At 35.4% G+C, this 17,762-nt stretch overlaps 2 protein-coding genes across 3 annotated transcripts; both read left to right on the top strand.

Annotated features, from left to right (window-relative positions):
* The first annotated feature begins 298 nt into the window (after positions 1-298).
* Positions 299-6,649, top strand: LOC133288353 (uncharacterized). Its single transcript, XM_061486081.1, has 3 exons — positions 299-1,633; positions 5,967-6,032; positions 6,488-6,649. Exons 1-3 carry the CDS (start codon positions 299-301, stop codon positions 6,647-6,649), a joined length of 1,563 nt encoding a protein of 520 aa, XP_061342065.1.
* A 5,335-nt stretch (positions 6,650-11,984) lies between these two features.
* LOC133288351 (putative protease Do-like 14) lies at positions 11,985-17,378 on the top strand. 2 transcript variants are annotated; one of them, XM_061486078.1, is made up of 10 exons: positions 11,985-12,083; positions 12,195-12,432; positions 12,519-12,689; positions 12,802-12,914; positions 13,984-14,195; positions 14,423-14,504; positions 14,638-14,789; positions 15,092-15,212; positions 15,900-15,992; positions 16,721-17,378. In XM_061486078.1, the coding sequence occupies exons 1-10, from the start codon at positions 12,069-12,071 to the stop codon at positions 16,838-16,840; spliced, it is 1,317 nt and encodes a 438-aa protein (XP_061342062.1). In that variant the 5' UTR covers positions 11,985-12,068; the 3' UTR covers positions 16,841-17,378. The 2 variants fall into 2 exon arrangements, with proteins under 2 accessions (XP_061342062.1, XP_061342061.1); XM_061486077.1 differs by having other exon boundaries at positions 12,781-12,914.
* The last annotated feature ends 384 nt before the right edge of the window (positions 17,379-17,762 follow it).

Below are 17,762 nucleotides of genomic sequence, written 5' to 3'. Positions count from 1 at the left end.
CGAAGGTGAATCCCTTTGTGTGGGATGAGGGAGATTTAAAGAGCTAATCAGGAGATGTCCGCAATATGTTTTGTCGAATGGCGAGAAGGTCCGGATCTTTTATAAAGGGGTTACGTCAACATATAGAATACTCCTTAATGCTGCAGCCGGAGGTAGTATCGGAGAAATTACGCCAACAAGAGCTGTTGAGTTAATTGAAAAGATGACATCTGAAGATAACGAGGTCACATCAGTTCAATCTAAGCGAGGAGTTATGCAGTTAGAAGGGTAAGACGCCATGCTAGCCAAACAAGACGAGATGGATCAAAGGCTGGATTCACTTGTTAAACTCTTTACCCAAAATCAAATTTTTGCAGTCAACTCTCAATTTCCTGTAGTCTGCGATACTTGTGGCGGACCTCATAGTGCCGATAAATGTGAGGCTATGGTTACTATAAACCCATCCCAGGTGAATTCTCTTTGGAAAGGCCAACGAAGGGAGAGTAATCCTTATAGTAACACTTATAATCCTGGCTGGAGAAACCATTCTGCACTGTCATATAATCAAGGTGGACCACAACAAGCTAATCTGGGAATTCAACCAGAACAATCTAGTCAAAAGGCAGCTTGGGAAATTGCATTCGAGAAGATGGCTCAATCTCAAGCAAATTTCGCAGAAGAAACGAAAGCATCTTTTAAGAATCAAGAAGCTTCCATAAAGAATCTGGAAACTCAGATTGGTCAGCTTGCTAAACAGATGGCTGAGAGGCCTCTAGGAACCTTTCCTAGTAATACAAATCTCAATTCCAAGGAACAATGCAATGCCATCACTACAAGGAGTGGAATAGTAATTCAACCTGTGGGAAAATCAATAGCCGCACCTAGTAGTGATAAAGATGCAGATGAGGAAAATCCTACTGAAGAGAAAGCTGATGACCGTGTTGATAAAGATGTCACAATTTTTGGAGGACTGTTAAATGATACCCCGCGTAATAAAGTAATAAAGAAGCTTTCTTTAGAGGAAAGGATGAAATCACTTGGAGACAATCCTTATGTTAAGGCTCCTTATCCTCAGAGGTTACAGCAGCACGAGCAGAAGAAAAATTTCTCTAAATTCTTGGAAATTTTTAAGAAGCTGCACATTAATATCCCATTCGCAGAAGCTTTAGAGCAAATGCCATCATATGCTAAGTTTCTAAAAGAGATCCTAACCAAGAAGTGGAAACTCATAGTAGAGGGATCCATTATCTTGACAGAGGAGTGTAGTGCAATCACGCAGAAGAATTTACCTCTGAAATTAAAGGATCCAGGGAGTTGTAGCATGCCTTACACGATTGGCTCGATGACAATAGAGAAAGTTTTGTGTGATTTAGGTGTCAACATCAACGTAATGCCATTATCTATGATGAAGAAGCTGGGAATCACAGAAGTGAAGGCGATCAATATGATTCTGCAACTGGCCGACCGCTCCACCAAGCAAGCATATGGAGTAATAGAGGACATATTAGTTAAGGTGGACAAGTTCATCTTCCCGATGGACTTTGCTATCTTGGATATAGAGGAGGACGCTACTGTTCCCATGATCTTTGGGAGACCTTTCTTTGCGACCTCCAGAGCACTGATTGATATGCCTAAAGGTGAATTGATCTTAAGGGTGGAAGGAGAAATGGCTATTCTCAAAATGTTTGAAAAAGAAACTCCACTACTTACAACTCAGCCAGAGAAAATTTTCTTTATTGAGGAAAAGAAGGCCGAAGAGGAAGAAAAGAAAGATCACCAGCCAGATAAGAGAAGCAATCCGAAGGTGAAGATGGCAAAGCCGAAGAGCAAAGGAAAGCACATCAAGACTAAGTTTAGAGTTCTTGAAGCCAAACCTTCTCGCCCATATGCACGAGAGTATTATTACGACAAAACAATATTTATGATAAAAAGGATGGCATCATCTTTGAATTCCGGCTACAAGCAGCCCTGACTTCTGAAAATGTAACGTCAAGCTAATGACGTTAAACAAGCGCTCTTAGGAGGCAGCCTAAGGATTTATTGCTTTTAAGTTAATTATTTTAGTTTATGATACCAGTAGATTTTACTTTCTAGGACCATTCTAGTTTTATTTATCTGCTTTGATTAGTGATGACTATGGTGATGTACATATTTTATTTTTCTCACTCTGTTGTGAGTATGATTGCTACTACTGACTTTATCTGATGATATTTTTTAGTTGATGTGTGCAGTTCTTTCTTTTTGATTTATTAATTGCTGAGGACAGCAAATTCCTAAATCTGGGAATGGGGACGCACCACACCACATATCTAGTAGCAGTAGTAGCAGTTGGTACAACTATGATCCCTGTGACGAGAAGAGCCGCAAAATTTTTCTGAAAAACAGGGAAAATTTCTTTCCTTATTTCTCTTTATTTTATTGTGTTTCTCCTCTTTGTTTGAAGTACAAAATCATGCTAAGTTAAAATTAGTCAGTAAAATTAATTGATGATGTGATGACTTAGAATATATTTTTTTTAGGAAAAAGTATTGATTGAGTTAGTCTAAGAGTCAGTAAGAATAATAAAATTACAGTATGAGTGATTGAGAAAGAGCATAAATTCCTTATTTGCACACATATAACCGTGAGGTTTGAGCCTAAACAGAAAATTCTTTTCAGTGTGCATTTCACTGTTGAAAATATTAGCAGAACTTGCTTTGTTTCTCCTTAAAATGGTTGTTTGCGTGCATGTTTGAAATGATTGAGGCATTGTATTGTTTTAGCTAGTTAGCCAAAAAGCCAACCATTATGATATCCTTTTTTTAACCCTTTGAGCCTAAGTCTTTTCTGTTCATAATACCTGTTGTCTTAATTAGCCACTCCACAAACACATCTACTTTAAATAAGATTGGATTATAGAAATTTCAGGGTAGGGTGTAAACATGAGAACTTTATCATGTAAGTCAAAAGTGGTGAAAAAGGAGGTTAGGTGAGCTGTGCAAAAGCAAAGGTTGGAAAATGGTGAAAAATAAAAATATTTATTGTTTCTATGCAAATAAAAGTGTTGACAGAAAATGAAAATGAAAAAGAAAAGTATTGGAGGTTAGAAAAGAAAAACATAGAAAAAGAAATAAAAGTGCTGAAAAAGAAAAAGGAAGGAATGAGAAAAAGGATTAATGTTTGAGTGTCTACACTTTACCATGATCTTTCTGTATTTCAATGTTTTAGCGCATTTTTCCTTCTTTATCTTACCTTCAGCCCAACCCCATTACAACCTAAATAAAGACCTCTTGATCTTTTGTGCATGTGAATTAATTGTGGAAAGTGAGAATATTATCAAGATTATGACAATATTGATACAGTGAAAATTTGAGTGAAACACTTACCCTTAGACAGATGAATGATGAGTGACTTGATATATCTAGTGAGGGATGTGTTAAAACAATTTTTATGCTTGATTGACTGAACTCATACTTTGATTTTATAACTTGCTTACTTTCAAGGCTGCTTAGTTAATTGTTTGTTCTTAAAAATCTTATTATTTTCTGCCTAAGTCTGATCATTCATAAATTGAAATACTGCCTAGTCTGATATTTAAGCATGCTTACATATATCCCATGGTCTTAATTTAACCCATTGCTGATGACAACAATGAGCAAATCTGGGAATGATTTGATAAGTGTCCAAGACACTATGTTTTTATGGTTAAAAAGAGTTTAAATAATTATTAAAAAAGTTAAAAATATAGTGTCAAAACAATAAAACACTAAAAGAGAATGAATTGCCAACAAACAGATAAAATTTTAAATATTAGTTGTTATTTCAGGTTGTTTAGATTGGAATAACAAAGTACCAAGACGAGGCAACAAATCTGCGGAGTATCAAGGATATCAGAAATTAAATAAATGAAAAATAAAAATATTGCAACGCTCGCTCCACTGCTCGCTAAAGCGAGCAAGTGGACGAGCAGCTCGCTAAAGTCTTCGCTCAAGCGACCAGGGGAGCGACCAAAGTAATGCTCGCTAAGTAGCTCGCTTTAGCGAGCTCCACAGCGAGCGGATCAGAAATTAAAATGCCTACATTTTCTCTATAAATACAACTCCATGAAGCCTTCATAAATGATTCTGGGACACGAAGAAAGAAGGAGTAAGAGACGAAACGCCTCCGTGGCGGAAGAAGAACACTGGCAAAGGGGATGGAAGGAAGCACTCTGCACCATTGATCATCTTCATTAATCAAGTTTTACCATGAACCCTATTATTTTCCAGTAGCTTTAATTTATGTCTTTATGATTATGCATAGCTAAGTTCTTTTTAGTAGTTAGGATGAGACAGAACCAATGGGTTCTTAGTTGATGTTTACTTATTGCTTATGAATTACATTCTTGCTTTTGAATTATGCAATCAATCTGATAATTATGAGTAGTCTTATTTATGATCTGGCCAGTCTTGAATGAGCATTAGAGTCGTGCATGACGATAGGGATGTTGGTGTTTGTAAGAACCCGCACCGTTAATTAAGGAATTTAATTAATTAATTATGATTAAATAGGAAATGATTCCATAATTGACCCTAATAATTAGTTATGAGGCTTAATAATTATGATAAGTGGTTTAGAATGCGGAAAGTCGCTTTTCGGAAGAAAAGTGCATATACCGATTCTGCTAGTCGGTATAATAGCGTACCGAAAAAGTATCTCAGAAAATTAAAATAACTGCATAATAATTACTAGAATATTATATAGGACATGTAAAACGAGTTTCATGTTAAAATAATGAGAGCTAGTGCTAGAACTGATACTGGCTATGGAAAAACGCGTACCAGAAAGGTGCTCAGAAAATTATGAAAAAAATATGATAAATCTTAGAAAATTATGTAGTTTCATAATCCTAAGTTTGGGATTAAAATGATAAGCGTAGCTGTTTTCGCTAATACTGCGCGATTAAGTGGCAAGAATCTATAAATACTTCTTTTGGGCACAAAACCCTAGGTCCCCTTATTATTCTACGTGAGTTGGCTGCTGAGAGTGTGTCTTCATGTTGTCACCTTCTCCTTGACCATTCCTTGCATTTTGAACCATCAAATGGCATCTTCTTCTTTGATTCTTCTTCCTATCACCTTGTAAACACTTGGTAGAGAGATTTGAGAGGGTTGAGGCAGTGTTTTTCTGAGCTTGTGTTTCTGTTTTGGAAGAGGGTGAGTGCTGGTTAGTGGTGAGTGGAGAAGTCACCATTTTCCTTGGTTGTGGGAGCTCCAAGGAGTAACCTTTGAAGAGAAAGGATCTTCCTTTGTGTGCATTTTCGTGCACAGTGTTGAGCCAGTATTGGGAGCTGCTGTATGAGCTCCATAAGTCATCATCTACCTCTGTTTTTGGCCCTTGGTATGATCACCACTCTTACTCTTGTGTTTCTTGCTAAAAATGGTACCTTGATGCATCTAAAGGCTAAAAGATGATAACTTGTTGTTGGGTAATGTTGAACACACCTAGAAATGCATGTTTAGGTGTTTAAAATCGATAAAAATGGGATCTTGAACAGATATCTTCACAAAGATGCAGAAACTGCATTCTGTCGTGAAATATCCGAATATTTTTCGAACAGATATCCGGATATTGGATATCCGGATATGATATCCGGATATGGGGTTCTGGATATACTGATATGGGATATCCGGATATGGCTTGTGAGATATCCGGATATAGCATATCCGGATATGGCCAGTGAGATATCCGGATATTGCATATCTGGATATGCCCCCGAGGAATATCCAGATATTCTGGGATTTCGTGGAACAGTAGCGTATTGTTCATCCAAAACTGAGTTTGGGGTTGGTGGACCCCACTGTTATGGAAGTAAAGCTTCTATAATTAATGAGTTAAGTCTAAATCAATGATTAAGGGCTTGTGGCTTTGTTGAGAGCCTTTAAGACGTAAAACGTAATGAAAGGGCGTAGTCTTTAACTTGTATGCATGTGGTACATATTTAATGATATGACATTGGTCCATAACAGATTGTGATCTGCCTTGAGTTGGACTTAGGCTGTGAGAGCTTGTGGTATTTGGATAGCGAGCTTGAGGTAAGCTTTCGTTTCCTCGGTTTAGCCATGTAGTGGTTCCACCATGTCCCATGGGGGTATGGTTATATGCATGTTGTGTTTTCATGCTTTGATGTTTTGGAAAATGCTGTTGAGTTATTATATGTTAGTGCCTTATGGATATGCATGTGATGTTCCACCTATACGGTAAGCCTGAGTATGTGGCACATACAATGGTGAGGCTGTGGGTGAGGTTCCTTGTACTCATGTGGGTTTAGACGTATTCCTGCATTTCTCTGGCCAGTAGATTGTGATAAACATACATGTCATAGATATCTGTTGCACTGCATAGTTTTGGAACTTATATTTGTTATAACTGCTTTTTGAACTTATATTGCACATGTAAGTGAGCTTGGGGTGGAAGATCCTTGAGGACCCCTTGTCTTACTGAGATTTCTGTTTAAAGATCTCACCCCACGTTTGGGGCACCATTTCAGGTTCAGGTAATGGTGGTGCTGAGACTTCTAGTGGCAGGAGGCCAGAGCTTAGTTGATTATGCTGTTTATTATGCTGATATGTGGATGTTGGATTTATGTGCTGCTGATCATGGTTTAGCTTCAGTTTATGTTTTGGAGTATTATATTGAGACTCTGCTTTAGTTGATGTTTATTTGGTGAGCATAGGGCTTGTCCATGACACATAGTATTGTATGACTTTTATGTCTTAGTCTTATTTTGGAAGTTGTAATAATTTATCAGGATTCTTGTCCGGACTCCGAGTGTGGATCCGTGACTTAGACACTCACGTCATTTATATATTGATGTATTTCAGTTAGATGTCTTATTGCAATTTACATTCAGGCTATATTTTATGAAATTGAGTAATTAATCAACTTGGTTAAGTTAATAACGTCATAATTGAAAAGGAAAGAATATTCCGCATTTTTAATTAAGCACCGTTTAATACGATGAAATGTTAACATTTCCGGTTCTAGAACGGGGTGTTACAGTGTATGATTCTGATTGATTGATTGCTGGAATTTGTATGATCTAGGAATAGACTTGCGAATTCTATAACCGTAGGTTCTTGCGTTAATGCTTATTTTATGAAAAAGTACTAAGGGATTAGGCTTTGGATTAGAATAAAGGATTGGATTACCAAGGGATTGGAATTTAATCAATCATAGAAAGAGCTGTTAATAATTTGATCTTGATTGTAATCGTAAGAATAGGCAAACTCGTTAAGAAACCATTGTTGAAGTTGAATCCTAACTACGCCTTTTTATTAAAACTTAAACTCAATTTCTAAGTTTATTTAATTCTGAATTTATTTCCTAAAATATAAAAAATTCAAAAATAAGTTTATAAATTCTACATTTAATTTAATCACAATATTTTCAAAACACCCTTTACTGATTGATCCAACTTTAGTTTAATAAATAAATTATTGCTTGGTCATCAGTACTCGTGGGATCGACAACTTATCTTATCACTTTATTACTTGTACGACCGGTACACTTGCCGAGTTTCCAACAATATATATTGAGAAAAGGGTGGGAGGAAGTGAGGAGAGAGAAAGGAGAAAAGGGTTTATTTTATTTTGCAAATATGGACCGTTAGATTAGATTGTAATCGAACGATAATAAAATGGATAGACAAAGGTAGGCAAAATAGGAGTAGACAGAATAACCTCTATATATATAAAATTTTGACCTCCGGTGACCACAGGGGCGGTCCAATCAAGTTTTTAACGCAGCCCATGACTTAAATTCGAAACTAATAATTAAGTTGGAATAACTTCATGCTAATCGATCTATGAGCTTGATGATTAAAAAAAACAACATTTAACCCGTGATGCACATAACTAAGTGTGTGTTTGGTACAGGAGAAATTTTTTGGTGACCGGGAATCATGATTAATGGGAATTCAGTAGAAATTGAGTTTACTTGGAATCTTACGAAAGATGTGTTTGGTTCGCCAAAATATTACCGGGAATACTGGGTAAAAATTACTGATTCCATATTTGGTTTAGAACGAAATATGACTTGGAATATGAGGTTATTTTACAAAAATAACCCCAAACTATTTTTACTTTTGTAATTGATAGATTGGGTCTAGATTTTTATGTGTATTGGGGTATTTTTGTCTCAAAATTTATTGTTGTGCTTTCCCTTTACTTGGTATTCTGATTGGTATTCCGAATTACCATATTATTTTTGGTAATCTGAATAGTGACTTTTCTTTATAAATCAAATTACCGGTAATCCTTGGATATCCGGGAATCGTAATTTATTCATTCTATCAAACGTGGTAATTACATTTACCAAAGAAGGATTACCGGTAATCCTCTCCAAAAACTTGAACCAAACACCCCCTAAGGGTAATGTTTTCAATTTTTTTGGTTAACTTTTAGTATAAAAACAAAAAAAAATAGCATTTGATGAAACTGAATTTTTTTTTCTTCCAGAAAATGAACCAATAGTAAAGAAATACATATTAACATAAACAAAGAATATATATATATATATATATAGAGAGGATGATTATATTTACAAACTTTTATTTATAAACTCTTACAAACTATATTATGTATTATCAGAAATATATTAGGTCACACTATGTACTTCCCGAAGTACATAGTATAATTTGCAAAAATTTGTGAAATTTTTTTATAAATGGATCCTTCCCTATATATGTGTATGTATTTATATCTATGTATATGTTATTATTTCAAGTCACACTTTTATCAAAAACATATATTATAATATATTATCAGGGTTAAATACATTCACTCTTATAGTATGATCAAACGCATTGTGTTAAACTCAAACACTTTTTTTAATCAAAAACACTTCCTAAGCTTAGAGATAAAAAGAAATTATTTATTCCAAAAAGATAGAATCATGCATACCCTAAAATTAGGGATGCGCATGGAGCGGTTCGATTCGGTTTTTATCAAAAACCAAATCGAAACGGTTTTAAATGATTTGGTTTTTAAACCGAACCGATTTTATAGTTTAAAAATCGGTTTTAATTTTTTCAAACCGGTTTGAAACCTGTTCCAAGACCAGTTTATGAATTATAATCTGTTTTGATTGAAAATCGATTTTAATTCAAAACCGATTTTAAATTAAAACCGGTTTTGAATCAAAAACCGGTTATTAAATTAAAACCGGTTTTATAACAAATTTAAAATTGGTTTTTTGATGAGTTGTGTTTTTTTTTAAATAAAATAAAATAATTAATAAAATAAAACATCGAATATTATATCTAAACATCATTTCAACCTTAATAGTATCTGTCTCTTCCATTTTTAAAACAATGGTTCTACTTCATACAAGTATCATTTTCCATCCTTTATATCGTGGTTGTAATAGGATAAGAAAAAACAAATTTTATTTGATTGTTTTTATCATTTTTTTCTAAAAAAAGGAAAAAGAAAAAAAAAAGAACACAGATTCCAAAAGAAATTTTCAATCGCTTCTGGAATCTTAAGAAAGATGGAATTTAAATGCTCTTCTTCTTTTTTCCTCTTTATCTTTTCCTTTATTTGCTAATACAATACCTCTTAATCTCTTTTACAACTTTTACTTTGTATTTTTTAATCTCTACGCTTTTTTCTCTCGTAAATGCTCTTTCTTCCTATTTTAACTCTAATGCTTATTGTCTCAGGAGATGGATCCTTAGTCCTTTCTCATTACCATTCTGACACTCATAACTTGCTTTCAGGTCAATCGTCAACGGTCTTTAGCCCGCGGTTTTGAAAAGCAAGTAAAGGGTTTGCGGGGATGAGAAAGGGATACGAAGATCAGAGAAGATGAGAGAGAGAGGCAAGAGAAAAGGCATTTGAAGAGTTTTATTGGCAAAAAAATTAATTTATTACTTTTTTAATAAAAAATTACGAATAAGTTGTCGTTTTGCAAAAAATTACGAATCTATAGCACCCAAACACGCCCACATGGGGCGTGTTCTGATATACGTAGATCGCCTCCGTGAATGTCTGTGCCCGTAACTGGGGCAGTCCCAAAAACCTCCTGACACATAGCAATCCAATCCAACGCTGTAGATCCGGTAACTGCCTGCCCGTCAGTAGGCAAACCAAGTATACCAGCCACGTCCTGTAATGTAACGGTCATCTCTCCCTGCGTCATATGAAATGTGTGTGTCTCCGGTCTCCAACGCTCAACCAAAGCAGATATCAAGGGGGTATCGATCTGAAGGAAAAACAACAATTATACAAAGTCCACATACGGTAATTTAATTAAGCTATTTGAACATTACATACCTGAACATGACTCATACGTGCCACGTGTATGAACCCAGCCTGTGTCAAATAGTCAGCGACAACGTCTGGTATATCATCGTGATGGGGTCCCCCCTGAAGTTTCCCTCGCCTCGTCTATAACCCCCTAACCGTATCCTCGTTCCACACAACTTGTGAAACGTGACTGCGCTGTGTCCTCTTACAGAGTACCTCCCACCTATATGGACCAGGAAGTACATGCGTACAAGGATCGGATGGCTCAAGATCACCATCGGATCCAGAGCGCGAGGACTCTGATGAAGACGAATGGGCCATAATAGAAACTACTACAGATGAAAAAGATGTACCCAAATTAGTATTGATATTATATTAATTTACACTAAATAAAATTTAATTGCACTTAATTAAATAGCATTTAACTAATAACTTCAATTGTTATATTAATTTCAATTACATTAACATCATTGACAATTAATTCATTTAACATTACATTATTCTATCAATATATTTCAATACAAATATCAATTCAAATTCAATTTAAATTAATATTGCATACGTTATTCATTCGTCTTTAACCCTAATTATAATGTGGTTAATTGAAAGGTCAATATGTTTGCAAGTGTCATTCATAAAAAAAAATTAATTGTCACAAACTAATTTCTAAGTGTGTAAATAAGTCATAAAACCAACATATACCAATTTAGAAGTAACTAATTAATTTGTAAGTCCATATAATATATAAGTCACATCACAATCTTACATAGGTCACTAATATTTTTCTAACCCCCCTAACAATTAAATAAAGTCACAAATATTTTTCTAACCCCCTAACAATTAAATAAAGTTACAAATATTTTTCTAACCCCCTAACAATTATCTAAGTCGCTAATAACTATCATATATTAATTGCTGTTAATAAAAAAATAAACAATAAATAGAGACTTACATGAGAGAGAGACAGAACTTCGCTGCGCAAAATTCTCCAAAAGAAATTTAGAGAGAAGGAGGAGGAGGAGGTTTAGAGAGAGGATGTGAGGGTGGAAATGAGGTAAAAAAGTGAAAAACGGATTTATATACACCGCGGATAACACGCCCTATCGTGGGCGTGTCTCTCTCCTGGAACACGTCCTTCCTTTGCCGTGTTTGCTTCATAGCTCACGCCCTATCCTAGGCGTGTCTCTCTCCTGCCACACACGCCCTAACTTGGGCGTGTCTCTTTCACAAGCTCACGCCCCACATGGGCGTGTCTCTCTCCATCAGAACACACCCCATGTGGGCGTGTTTGGGTGCTATAGATTCGTAATTTTTTGCAAAACGACAATTTATTCGTAATTTTTTATTAAAAAAGTAATAAATTAATTTTTTTGCCGAGTTTTATTTACTATGTGAAACTGATATACAACACTTACAAACTATTTAAAGACGTGGATGTTACTGGTAATAGTTTTATATGAGTTATGTTGTAGGAAAAATGATTGTGTTATGTTATAGAGATTCGTTTTGTGTGCCGAAGTTTATTTTTATTTTTTTTGCTTAAATAATTGTGGATCCCACAAAATATTGTGTGTGTAACAAAATTGTTGTGGTCATGTTAAATGATAGATATAAACCCCTACTAGTAAACGTGGAGATTACTGGTAACAGCACATGACAGCTGTAACACTCTAACAAACTAAGAGAGCTAATCAGGTGTAGCACACACCCTGGTACACCAGCAGACAGATACAAATAGTAAACTAATCTACAAAGCATTTTATATGCTAATAGCGGGGAAGAGTGGAGTGTGGAAGTTTAACTAAGTTGTCGATCGTCATCATGAGCTATTTCCTGGTATCTATGTATTCTATGCTTTTATTTAATAATAATCTAAAATGTAACTCCGTTTGAATTTTTTTTTTGGTGAAAAACTCCGTTTGATTTGGGACGTGAAATGTGTGGCAGAAAAGGGTTGCAGATTCTAAACGAAGATTTCTCGATCGAGCTGTGGCGATAGCTGCTGCTGGTTCAACACTCTTACTGAAACCTGCCTTCAAATTTATAATCTTTGGTAGACGGACGCTTATTAACCTGCCTTCAAATTTAGGAGCATCTGTGACAGCGCGGGTCCCTTTTCCATTACAAAATTCTCAAGTGCTGCATAATTTGCTTCCACGACATTTACCTTATTTCGACCAAGCTGGTCTGTCTTTACTTTGATTTGAATTTGGTGTGTTTGTAGATATGTGTGTAGATTTATGTATTACGTTTGGAATTGGAAATGTGTAGGAATACTTGGGTTCTCTTCTTATAGAGTCGGTCCGGTTCCTTCACCCGACATATCTAAGGAAACTTCTGGGGCTGTTGGGTCAAAGTCAAGTGATTATTTTGGCAGACATACTATTGCAAATGCTGCTGCTAAAGTTGGACCTGCTGTTGTTAATATTACTGTTTCCCAAGGTATACATTTAGGGTTCTTTTTTAAGCTTAAAAAGTTTTGTGCTTTGATGCCCTTTTAGTTTATTCTGAAGATTAGGCATCAACCGTGTAGATTTGTATGGTATTACCACAGGATTGGGAATAGGATCAGGATCGGGAACCATCATCAACAAGGATGGTACAATCTTGACACGTGCTCATGTCGTGTTTGATTTTCGACGCACCAGAAGTTTATCCGAAGGGGAGGTTTGTTTACATGCTAAGTCTATGTCATATCTCTCAAACATATACTTGTAACATTGTGTTGGTATTGGTAGATTTGTTATTGCTTTCTGTTATGCAAATTTGAGATCTTGTACAAATGGGTGTTTCTTAAACATATTTCTCGAGTACATTGATGTGAATATAACTTCAAGTTAGAGTTATAGGAATTTTTTGATAGATTTATGTTAGAAGTGTTACAATTGTTGCTTGCTCCATGACTTTGGGTGAGACAAAGCTAGGGTGGCTTAGGATATGGTTTGGGTAAGTCAGAACTTTCTAAGTCATGGTTTGAAAATTCATTGATCCATTCCCCACAAAATAGGTTATTCCTAAATTGTTATTCAATTAGTTTTGATTGCCTATACAACTGAATGGAAATGATTCTTTGGCACACTGATAGAACCCAAAGTAAAACGACACAAAATAGACCTGAAACTATGGAAATTCACATTAAGCTCACTAATATCAAGATGATATCGGTGGCGTGTGTATGGGGGAAGTACAGAAAAGAAAATGATATCCGGCATTGGAGGCCATTCTCTCCCCCTTTCGATTTCTGTCTCAGTTATTTTTACCCCCTGTTCTTTTGTACTCCTTCCTCAGAAGCTGTTATAGCATCATCAACCATCTTTCCAGCCTTACATCTAGTCACCCTTTCATAGGCCTGATTCTCTATGGTGCCCCCTGGCGTACACCCTATTTATGGGTGGGTTCCTATCACATACCTTAGTATTGCACACCTTAGTATTGCACAAGCACAACAGCTCCTTGCAATCATATATGATATTTTATTATTGAGTGTAAAGAGTGACAGACAGGCGAGTTACTCCTTTAGTCGTAGGCTTTGTGCTTTAGCTGACTTGGCAGAATGATTGGTTTAACTTGAATGTGTAATCGTTTATAAATTATTATTCATATGCGAGTTTTTGTATAAATAGCATTTTTCCCATTCTCACTATTTTGGCTTCATGAAGACATCAGATGTATATATGACAAAGTATGACTATGGACACTCATTTTTGGGTCTTACAACCAATGGTTGATTGTACAGGTTGAAGTCACTTTGCAAGATGGAAGGACATTTGAGGGGAAAGTGGTAAATGCTGACATGCATTCAGATATTGCTATTGTGAAGATCAATTCTGAAACCCCACTACCAGAAGCAAAACTTGGTTCTTCAAGTACGCTTCGTCCTGGGGATTTGGTCATAGCCATGGGCTGTCCGCATTCCCTTCAGAATACTGTCACCGCAGGCATTGTAAGGTGTGAAGAAAAAATTTCAGACAATAACAGATGTGTCATTGTTTTAAGATATTTTCTTTTGTTTTAAATTTTGCCATTTCATGTAATAGATTTTGGAAGCTAAAGCTATATGGTTGTTTGGCGCAGTAACTTAATATTTAACCTTGAAGCTTATTAAGTTTTAAAAAAGGGGCTCCTGGTTTTCTTTTTGACTAATGAAATTTTTATCTTGTATGATTTTCACGTAGTTGTGTTGACCGGAAAAGTAGTGATTTGGGTTTTAGTGGCACGCCAAGAGAGTATTTACAAACAGATTGTGCAGTCAATGTGGTATATTTTCCTGTCTTTATCCCCATAAGCTCCCAATGTACCCAACTTGGTTTGCATTTGTTGTACGGACCAAATCTTCACTTGCATGTTTATTCAGTCTGCTTGTGTATTTTTATCTGCTTCTATGGTATAGGGATATTCTGGAGGACCTCTTGTCAACATGGACGGAGAAGTTATTGGCGTGAACATCATAAAAGTGAAGCAAGTGTCGACTGATGATGGGTTGAGTTTTTCTGTACCAATCGACTCTGTGTCTAAAATTGTAGAGCATTTCAAGAAAAGTGGGTATGTTATTGGTTTTATCCTTACTATTTTTATTGCATATGCATTGGAAAATAGGATGTAATTTGTTGTAAAATATTGTCAGCTTGTCATTTGTGTTATGTTACATTCAGAAAAGGATGTTTTACATTCTGAGATGAAAGTTAAATTATGCTAAATATTTTACAATTTTTTCATTTTTAATATATTATACAAATAGTCCATAAAACATTATTGATTTAAATATTTTTATGTCAAATTCATACTTGAGTAGTTGAGCTCTACCAGGTTGAGGAAGTCAATAAACATTACTTAATGTTGTCCAGGAGAGTAGTGCGGCCTTGGCTTGGGCTAGAGCTGTTTGATCTTAACGAGATGATTATTGCGCAGCTTAAAAAGGAAGATGCTTCATTCCCTAACGTGGATAAGGGCATTCTTGTACCAATGGTATGTCCCGAATTGATCCTTTCTATCTATCCTACTTTTTTACACACTCTACTGTGCCAGTATGGGCAAATGGCCATTGAAATTCGATTTGTGTAATTTTTCAAACTCTACATTCACTGGACAGAATCTTTATGCTTTTTTTTGGGAGACAAATCAGTTCCAAATATGTTGGCAACAAGTAAAGGATTTTTGTTGAAATTATCTGCCTTCTTTGAGGGCAATGCATTGGCCAATAAATAATATTTCTTTTTGCTAGGATGGCAACTTTCCAAAGAGACTGTCTTAGTGAAGCAGTGGTCAGTTCACACTTTCACAAGCTTGTTATATGTAGCAGGCTGCTTTCTTGAACAATAGCTCTTTGTGGATCCAGAATTAGGAAACTAGAAAACTAGGAAACTAGGAAATAGCAACCTAGAAAACTGAGAAACCATGAGCTATACAATGCTTAATTTGTTAATGAAGAAGTTAAAGAATGGAAAGACTACTAGAGGCCACTTCCTGCACTTCCTGATCATGTGGCAAATGTGCAATTCTCCATTTGAATTGGTTTTTCTTAATTTATGTTATTCATTGTAATTATCCTCCGCGTGTAATTGTTTCTTTTCTGGAATAATATGCACTGCGTTCACTAATGCAAGGCCACCATTAGATAACTTGAAATTACATGACTTAAAAGTTTTTGACTAGGTAATGCCTGGGTCCCCTGGTGATCGTGCTGGGTTCCATCCAGACGATGTTGTCGTTGAATTTGATGGGAAACCTGTTGAAAGCATTAATGAGGTATTGCGATATTTTGTATATTATTATTTAATTTTTATTCTAATTTTGCTTTTGAAGTGAGATGATTTGGTAGAAAATACAATTGGACTATAATTTGATGTCTCTTTGGAGTCCTTGGGCTATATTTGGATTGATGAAAAGGAACGGAATGCTGGGGAATGGAGGGGAATGCAATGTGAACATGATGGAATTTGTTCCATTCCATCCAATACCTTCTTTTTCCTTCCTCCCATGTTGAGGGGATAAGATGGAACCATTCTAATAAAGATATTGCTCCTGCCATTCCATCCACTTTCCAAACATTGGAATGGACTTTTTATTCTGTTCCATTATGAAATATCCAAACAATAGTATGATATCATTAGGTATCCAAACATATCCTTATTAAACGTGTTTTAAGCTTATTAAACGTGTTTAGTTGAAAGTTTTATTTACTTAAACCTAGTGCTAATATTAAAAGGCAAAATTGAGAATAAAAATTTAAATGATTCCATAGGTATTTACTCTTCAAGAAAAATAAATTCAATGAAAGAATGTAATGTATTTTTTGTGGGAATAACTTTGTCTTTGTATGGAGAATCTTGATTTGTTATTGAAAAGCTTTATACTTTTGCTGCAGTTGAATTTACTGTAATCTCCACGGTCTGTCAAGTGTTTCTTGAATTCATTCTTCATTGTGATGAAATATGCCTGTTTATATATTCTCACGAGATATAAAACTATGGCAGGTAATTGAAATAATGTGGGACAAAGTTGGGGTGCCCATAAAGGTACTAGTTAAAAGGGCAAGTGATAAATTGGTGACTTTAACTGTGATCCCGGAGGAGGAATCCGATCTCGATGTGTAAAAGGTATACACACAAAAAGACACATAAAAGGGGTGTCATTTCTTCCCTTTTTCTTATTTTTGTCATAAAAGGAGTTGCTTGAGCTAATGGAAGCAAAGGAGGTTGAACAGAACAAATGGTGTTCACATACTTTATAGTATTGCAAGTATAGAGTTTGACTTCTTCATGTTGTTCCACAATAACACATGATTTCATATAGATTTTATCTCCTTTGATAATAAACTGGTTTGGTAATTCTTATGTAGTAATCCATTTGGTTTTAGAATTTCATTTTGTTAGCGGTCAAATATAAATCTCACAGGATATTTTGAACTTAAAATCGCCATTGCCTGCCAGTGAATCTGGATAACCTTGTATTTTAATCTGCTTTGACATGAAGCTTCTGCCCGATCCCTCTAGATCATAGTTCCTTATGAAACCTTCTTGTGTTATTACAATACTATTGCTTTTCATATGTTATATCTTGGTGCTTCTTAGCTCCAACTAGAATTCTCTGGGTGTATTTGAATATCTAAGTTCAGTGCTATAGTGAACTCCATTTTGCGGGTTTGTGGAGTTTAAACTGAAACAAAAATTCTTTGAAAAGCTGTGGAATTAATTCGGTAGAGGAAAGGTCTTTGAATGCTTGCTCTAGCTAATATAATAATATTAAGGATGTTTATGTCCCTTACAACATTTGTAAATCACGACTCAAGTACCATTTATCTCCTTTCACATCTTGAGCTAGTAGTTTTCTAGTTTAGTTTTGTAACCAGTGATCTTCTGTGTTAGATCAACCTTATACATGTGATAAATGGTGGCATTTTTTACAGTGACCCTCCAAGTTTCCTATAAGTAAAGTGCTACCAACCTATGTTTTTTACCTTTTATTTCTGTGTTAGATCTTCTTGGTACATAAATAAACTGTATGGAGGGACTACTT

Source organism: Gastrolobium bilobum, unplaced genomic scaffold, assembly GCF_033153095.1.
Source record: "Gastrolobium bilobum isolate Gb01-03AN ecotype WA unplaced genomic scaffold, APGP_CSIRO_Gbil_v1 utg40870, whole genome shotgun sequence".
NCBI classification, from domain to species: domain Eukaryota; kingdom Viridiplantae; phylum Streptophyta; class Magnoliopsida; order Fabales; family Fabaceae; genus Gastrolobium; species Gastrolobium bilobum.
This window is presented reverse-complemented; position numbering and strand designations above follow the sequence as displayed.